Genomic DNA, 8,639 nt, shown 5'->3' on the forward strand with positions numbered 1-8,639 from the left:
GTATCTTAATTAAGTGTATAAGAGGTATTTGTTAAATTTTCACTATAGGATCAGAAAAAACATGAATAAAGAACTTCTTAATATTTTTACTATTCTCTTCGCTATTCCAACAATTGTAGTTTTTTCGAAATAACGAAAACATGTCACCTAATAAGTTAATCCTTCTAGCTTCTCAAAAAAACTCAAGTCAGTTGGTCCAATTTTTAAAACAAAATACGTACTGGAACAGGTGCAGACGCAGCGAAGTTGATACGCTAAGTACGCATGCGACAGCAATCAGTTGTTAGTACAAAATCTATCTCTGCTGGGCGACGAATGAAAGATTGACAGAGCGTATGCGTTTAATTGTGTTCCTTTCGTGTCTCTTTTATGAAATATTTGTGTAAGTATATAACACCTGCGTCAATTATGTCAATAAAAAATAAATAAATATCATTTCCAACAAGAGATTTGTATAGTATTCCATGTTTTTCGTATGTGGAATACCCGGAATATATATTGTGCCATTTTTACAATTTGTTTCTCGAGAATATCATGTCAAGTATCTCGTATGTAATTTCATTAATTAAAAAAATAAGCATCATTGCAAGTACGAATAAGAAGGTTCATCCTTGCACACATTAGTACGTATTGTTTAATTCTCGGATTTCTTTCCCTCGCGCCGTTCTTTTCCTACGTTCGGCGAGAATCGAAATCTCATCACGAGCCGTAGGCCGTAGGTGTTCCATCGTTCTCCTGACGGGCAAAATTGTCATGTGGCAACAGCGTAACAAAACAATCGACACGATCCACCACGTGTTGCGAGGTTACACTTACCGACTCCCTCTGTGTTATCGATGCTCGTGGTAACGCAGGCCAAAGTGACTGGCAAATACCATAAACACCTCTAGCGGAGAATCCTTGAACTATACCAATGTTTATTTCTGCGTCTGGACGCATCAAATCGTAGGAACCAACTTGTGCCTTCCAGAAGTGATAAAGTGACTCAAATCGAATTTCCACGATAGTGTGATAGTAGTGTACAGGGTGGTCTGGTCTGCGTTTGACGAGAAAACCATTAAATCGTGAGATATTTGACAAAATGTGACTTGTGCAGCCATCTTGTGTGTTTTCATCGGCGTCTGTCACAATCGCACACTTTCTAAAATTCTAATTCTTTCAATTAGAATGTGTTTATTGGCGTTTATACGGACCAGACCACCCTGTAGGGAAGTCTACCCGTGAGTTCTATACCAGTGAAAAGTGCATTTGTGCAATTGTCGAGGCTCAAGTTGGTTCCTACGAAATCGAATGTCTCTCTTGTGCATCGCATATACATACACGGTTCCCGTTGATTGTGTGAGTGCACGGCCAGCGCACGGGCCACGGAGTCTCCCCCGTTAAAAAAATTAAAATGTTACCACTGTCTGCTAAAACTGTAAAAGATAGAACAGTCAGAATGTCTTCGAATATAACCAATCAGCAAATCGAAGATCTTAAACTGGTTTCAGCTGTGTCAATAGCTGTTGACGAATCTTGTGACATAAATGATACAGCGCAAGTTTCACTTTTTGTTCGACTTATTTCGTCTGCGGGTCCTAAAGAAGAACTTTTAGGATTATTACCACTGAAAGGTCAAACACGTGGCGAGGATACTGCAAATGCTGTCATGGATGCATGGAGAAACATCATATTCCGCTCGAGAAAATTGTTTCAATTTCAACCGATGGGGCAGAAAGTATGACAGGAGTAAGAAAAGGTTTTGTTTCTATTTTTAAGGACAAAATAAATCATGAGATACTTGTTTACCATTGCATCATTCATCAAGAAGCGCTTTGTTCGCAGAAATTTCTAGAAAAAATTTGCAATGTTATGGAATTGGTCATCAAAATTGTCAACACAATTGAGCTCTTTATCATCGCCAATTTAAAGAATTTTTAGATGAAATGGGGAGTGACTACGCAGATCTTCTGCTCCATAATAAGGTACGTTGGCTTTCAAGAGGAAACGTTTTAAAACGATTCGCTTCCTTATTATTAGAAATTAAAGCATTTCTCCTTGAGAAGGGTTTTGACTATCCTGAACTAACGGACGATCAGTGGATCCAAAAATTTTATTTCATGGTAGATGTTACGTCTCATCTAAATAATCTTAATCGTAAACTACAGGGGAAAGGAAACACAATTTTTCGATGTTGGAAGAAGTCATTTCATTCGAAAACAAATTGTCTCGGTAAATATAAAAAAATAACTCGGTAATTGACATTTGCTATTTCAATACAACAATTTTAAATATGAGGGAAGCTTTTCTACGAAGGTTTCAGGAATTCAGAAATAGCATAGCGACGTTAGCCTTTGTTAAATACCACTCAGTGCTGACGTAACAAAATTGAATTTCTCTCCCTTTACTATTGACATTGGCGCTTTTGAAATGCAATTGCTGGAGTTAAAAACAAAGAATTATGGAGTTCGAAATTTGAACGCCTTAATGTTGATCTGGAAAAATTAGAGAAAAACAAATGTGATCTCAGTTCATAGCAGAAGTGGTCTGCTTTGAAAGACCTGGAAAAAGAAGACCTGATAATTTTCAACACCTGGAAGAGTATTCCTGACTCTTACGATCAGTTAAAAAAATTAGCATTTGCTATTCTTTCACTCTTTGGCTCTACGTATTCATGCGAACAATCATTTTCAAGCATGAACCTCATCAAGAGTAAATTGAGAAATCGTCTTACTGATGAGAATCTGGAATCCTGCTTGAAAATAAAAACAACGACATACAAACCAGACTTATCAAATCTTTCCAAGGAAATGCAAGGTCATAGTTCACATTAAATGCGTGTTTTGTATTTTTTGTCAATAAATAAGATTATTATTATATTTGGTTATATTTAATGTTTATTAGTTAGCTTAAACCGACTCCGAAAAACATGGTTCTTGACAAGTTCTTGAAAAGAAATTTGGCTCTCAACAAAATTTTAATCGTCCTGCTGCTGATTTTTGGATTTTTAAACTAATGCGTTTTCCGACCACTGGTTTAGGCAAATGAAGATCGCGGTCGCGTGCGTGGCTTCACGGATTTCACGTAACTCACGCACGATTCGATTGATTTGCTAGCATCAGTTGGTGTCTTGACACGCAGCATTCTGTTCTTTGTTTCAAATGCCATTGTATGACATAAAACAAAACAATGATAAGTCAATATATATTCGTATACATAAAAAAGCGCGTTGCAATGCCGACGCGGCATTATGCTCAATGTTGTATTATCGTTGTAAATTTCATGTTAATTAACCAACTGTAATAATTGTAGGCCCAACATTGGCTATTCGTTGGCAAATTGTCATAAGTTTTCGTCGTAGGCCCTATGTCGGGAATTTGTAGGAAAAAACACTAACTATTGTAGCGACAGCCGAGGTACGTGAGAGAAGGACTAGCGTGTGAGTCAACCTTGGTATCTCGGAACGACTAGTCGCGAGAGAATAAAACTGTTATTATACATCACCACGTGAAGTTCTTTCATTATCCGGTATTCCACGCCATATCCCAACTAAGTCCCAACCATTGGCCAACCGTTAATGCTACTTATGTAAATTGCGAGTATTTAGGTTTTAACAGTTGGGAGCAGTGATGCCAGAATCGTGGTACTGTTTACCCCCACTACTCTCCCACTCCGATGTACCATCGTCTCCCATTATAACCTACCGACTTCCACTTTACGTCCACCGTGCTGGCAGACACAAGCATATCCCAGCCAGTGATACCAGAATCCTGGGTCGCTTTATCCCCACCACTCCCCCACTGCAACGTACCATTGTCTCCCACTATGACGTCCCGGCTACCCCCACTTTACATCCGCCGTGCTGGCACACACAAGCATGTCCCAGCCAGTGATACCAGAATCGTGGGTCGCTTTATCCCCATCACTCCCCCACTCCAACGTACCATTGTCTCCCACTATGACGTCCCGGCTACCCCCACTTTACGTCCACCGTGCTGGCACACACGCAAGCATATCCCAGCCCCGTCCGTGTGCACTGGCCGTTCGAGAGACGGTGAGCTATAGTAAGAAAAGAGTGATGGGGGTAAAGCGACCCACGATTCTGACATCACTGCTGGCTTGGAAATCCTGTTTGAATCCTACTGCGGCGAAAACTCACGTTTTCAACGCGATGCCCGGCAACCTAAACGCGTGAACAACAGTCAGTGGACCCCGACCGAATCTCAATGGGGCGGTTTTACTTTTCATTTTTACTTATTTTATAATTTCACTTTGTAACCTCCCAGTAAAATAAAAACTTAAACAATATTGATTTGTAAGGCATTTAAAAAGAAAAAAATAAATGTAATAAGTAATTTTAATAAGATAAGATAAAATATTAAGGTTGCTATGAACTTATCTTTTTTTTTGTTGAATTATTCTGTAATTTCGCTTCCTCACTTTTCAGTAGAAGTTTCGCAGCTAACGAAAGTAACGAAGTACGATATTCTTTTGCTTATGTATATAGGGTGTCTCAAAAGTGCCTCTCTTTCGGGGAAATGAGGGGTTGTTGGGGTGATTTGAAACCACTTTTTCCTTAACAAAAATGTTACGTGCGGCTTCGTTAACGAGATATTAACGAAAAATCCGGACCTATCAGAGTGCGATTTTGCCAGCCGACTTCCCGCGCTAGCGGTGGCTACGCGCGGCGCTTGTACTAAGCCGAGAAATTGCGTCATAAATAACCGAAATCCGGTTATTATGACGTCCGCTCCGGCCTCTACAAAGGTGGTCGGACAGGGCCAAGCAGCGTCAACTTACACGTGTCAGTGAAATTTTTACCCTGCTTCTCGACGAAAACAATGTACATTGTACTTTCCAACTGGAAGCAACGGGTACGTTGGTGGTCCTCTTTATTTCGGACATTTTCAAGCCGATGCACGTGATATCTGTTCTCTATTTCGAAACAGTAGGTACCCTAGCAATAAATTAACGGGCTACGCGCTTTGATGAAACTGGTTTTACCTAAATTTTATCGTGGTGGGAGTGAACTCACAATGTAACGATGGAAAACTACTTGGGGTAGAGGAACCCTTACGGAAAAATTCTGTCAGTTGGTTAGCAATCGGGCGACAGAGATGTTCAGTTCACAGGAGTATTACGCAATGTTCTGGTGGTACGTACAAAATAACAAATATGCGGCTGCTGCTGTGCAAGTGTTTGGCTACGTAGAAGATCTGATAAATTGGAAACAATCGGTACTTTTCGGGGCCACGAATTTTCCTAACGTAGTAACAACACGTTGGATTAAAAATACATTAAGTGATTGTGTCGGGTGATCAGTGTTAGTGGTCGTGCAGTGAAGTGAGTACGTATTCGGTGGAATAACCAGGACGCACTTGACGTTACAACCCTTAACCCCTTAACCTACGATTTACGTTCGAGAATTTTGGGCCGAAAACGTAAACAAGCTCGCGCAGCCTTCGAGCCATTCACACGACTTGTTTAGTACGATGATCGGGCCAATCGTAAATATTACGGGCATCGCTCGTGGTACGACGGTCGTGGTTTGTAATTTGTCCCACCACAAATAGCACAGACAAGGCTCGAGATATATTCTTATTATCTCTTCGTATCGTGATCACTTTCAAGTTATTCTTGGTCACATTCGCACATCGAAATTTATTTTCATAAATTCTTGAGAACTATCCCCACAAGATGTTTTCAAGAAAAAGATTTCGTGATGAGAGCAGTGAGAATTGTGCTAATAATTTTGCTAACGAAAGTGACAGTAGTAACGATATATGTCCTGTTCGAAGAAAATGCATGCGATTAGTTATTGATGATACTTCTGACGACGATCAACTACCAGAGCCCTGGCTTTGGAAAGAAATAAGAAATAGTCCAAAAATCTGGGACTATACGATGACTCCTGGCATAAGAGAGGCAGCCTTACGTCAATTAGGAGGAAGTAGAAGAGAATTAGATATATTTAATCTAATATTTGATGACATATTCTGGGAAAATATTGTAACCGAAACTAACCGGTATGCAGATCAAATACGAGCGAATCCACGCAGAACACGAGAAATCGACGACACTTGGTTTCCTGTAGATTCTAGCAAAATTAAAAGATATTTCGCATTGTCCATAATAATGGCACAGGTAAAAAAACCAAGAATACAAATGAATTGGTCGAAGAGGGCTGTTATCGAAACGCCGATATTTAGAAAATCGATGCCTTTGAAAAGATATCTGCAAATTACAAGGTGTTTGCATTTCGCAAACAATAATCTGGTTGCCAATACAGATAAATTGAGCAAGATTAAACCAGTGATAAATTTTTTGAACCAAAAATTTAAAGAAGTATATATAATGAAAGAAGACATTGCTATTGATGAATCGCTCATGAAATTCAAGGGGCGCCTATCTTATAGGCAATTTAACCCATCAAAAAGGGCAAGGTTTGGCGTTAAATTTTATAAATTGTGTGACTCCGATTCAGGTTATTGCTATGAATTTAAAATATATACAGGCCACGATAAAATAAACCGTGATGATAGCGCTTCGGAAAGTGTTGTCAAAGAGCATTCTGAGTCAGTGTTGCACAGGGGTCACACTTTATACATAGATAACTGGTATTCTTTCCCAAAATTGTTTCTGACATTATCGTTTAATTATAAAACAAATGTAATTGGCACGGTACCTGGAAATAGAAAGCATATGCCAAATGATTTGTGTAATGTAAAATTAAAAAGGGGGGAATACGCAATAAGAAGCTGCAACCGAATACTCGCTATAAAATGGAAAGACAAGCGAGATGTTTATATTATGACGACAAAACATGAAACAGTCGAAATGAGTACACAAGGATCCAATCGTACTCCAAAACCAAATTGTATTACAGAGTACAACAAGGGAATGAATGGAATTGATCTCCAAGACCAAATATTAGCATGCTTTCCAGCAATGAGGAAATACATGAAAGGATATAAAAAAATTTTTTTTTATCTGTTCGATATTGGTCTTTTTAATTCATACATTTTATGCAACAAAGTAAATAACGGGAAGAAACAATTTAACGTTGACTATAGGATCAACATAGCCGAATCACTATTGGAGAATATGCCAAAACCGAATTATAGAGAACGAGGACAATTATCTTCCGGAGATATGCCAGAGAGACTGCACGCGAAGCATTGGGCTCATTTTCCAAAACACATTGACCCAACAGCATCAAAATTAAGACAGTCAAAACCTTGTAGAGTTTGCCAAAAAAATAAAAAACGTAGAGAAATAACGTGGGAGTGTAAGAAGTGCAAAGTTCCCTTACATCTACCAGAATGTTTCGAATTGTATCATACTGTTGCGAATAAAGATTGCCAAGTAAAATAAACGTTACAAGAAGTGGGTGGAGTGTAGCAGCCCAATTCGCAAAAGTGCCGATCGGGAACGGAATTGAGCACACGTGGTCATGAATAGCGAGGATGTAAGGTTAGGTTTGAACTTTCGTACGCACTTACATAACGGTGGCTTTATTTCCCTTTACGGAGGTTATAACAGTATACGCGTCGCGTGCACACGTGTTACTTTCGCGCCAGCACAAACGAGAAAGAAAGTGTACGAGTGTGGCTTGCTCGCCAACACCGCGAAAAGAAAAGAAAACGGGTTAATACTTGCTCGCCAGCACAAACGAGAAGTAACCCCGAACACGCGTGGCCAACTTGCCAGCACAAACGAGTAGCTAAAGCACGCGTGGCTTATTCGACGGCACGACCGAGGAGCAGACACGCGTCCGTCCAGTTCGATAGCCCGCACGAGAAGAAGGAAGTGTGGTATAACTTGCTCGCCAGCACAAACGAGAAGTTAAACGAACACGCGTGGCCAACTCGTCAGCACAAACGAGAAGTTAAACGAACACGCGTGGCCAACTCGTCAGCACAAACGAGTAGCTAACACACGCGTGACTTATTCGACGGCACGACCGAGGAGCAGATACACGTCCGTCCAGTTCGATAGCCCGTACGAGAAGAAGGAAATTCGCACAATTCGGCAAAAGCATGGCGGTTAGGGAGCGGAAGACGGTGCGCGACACCACGCGCGAATCCATTACACCTGTCAGCCATCGACAGTTACCCGATTAGGCTTGTTGCGCATAGATGGTGTGACACGCGTCAGCACGCGCTACGACGCGATCCGCTCGCGCCGTGGAACGGGAACCGTCATCCTCTCCCCCGTCGAAACTTCTACAGAATCCCGAACACACACCATTGCAGATTATTAATTTTGTATTACTGATTTTTGTATAAATAAACTTTTTGTAGTACTTACATCTACCACAATTATTACATCAGGTTGTAATTACTTATCACATATTCCAAAAATATTTATAACTTTAGGAGGGCGCCGCCGCTAATATTTATATTTGGCCCGATCATCGTATTACGGGCTATGCCCGTAATATTCACTTCTGGCCCGATCATCTACTACGGGCTATGCCCGTAATATTTACGTTTGGTCCGATCATCTACTACGGGCTATGCCCGTAGTTGTAGGTTCAGGGGTTAACTTCGGCTGGTGAGATATACCTGCGATCACCTGCGAACTGGGCAATACCCTGTCATAAACCGTTTCGGCCGTCGATGACCAGGATCGGTTCAGTGACCTAGTAACACAGGTTT

The 8,639-nt window shown here is 40.6% G+C and overlaps 1 protein-coding gene across 1 annotated transcript; it reads left to right on the forward strand.

The window, feature by feature from the left end:
• The first annotated feature begins 6,195 nt into the window (after positions 1-6,195).
• Positions 6,196-7,353, forward strand: LOC107190869 (piggyBac transposable element-derived protein 4-like). Its single transcript, XM_015579756.1, has one exon. The coding sequence runs from the start codon at positions 6,196-6,198 to the stop codon at positions 7,351-7,353; it is 1,158 nt and encodes a 385-aa protein (XP_015435242.1).
• Positions 7,354-8,639: the final 1,286 nt, after the last annotated feature.

Source organism: Dufourea novaeangliae, unplaced genomic scaffold, assembly GCF_001272555.1.
Source record: "Dufourea novaeangliae isolate 0120121106 unplaced genomic scaffold, ASM127255v1 scaffold225, whole genome shotgun sequence".
NCBI lineage: Eukaryota > Metazoa > Arthropoda > Insecta > Hymenoptera > Halictidae > Dufourea > Dufourea novaeangliae.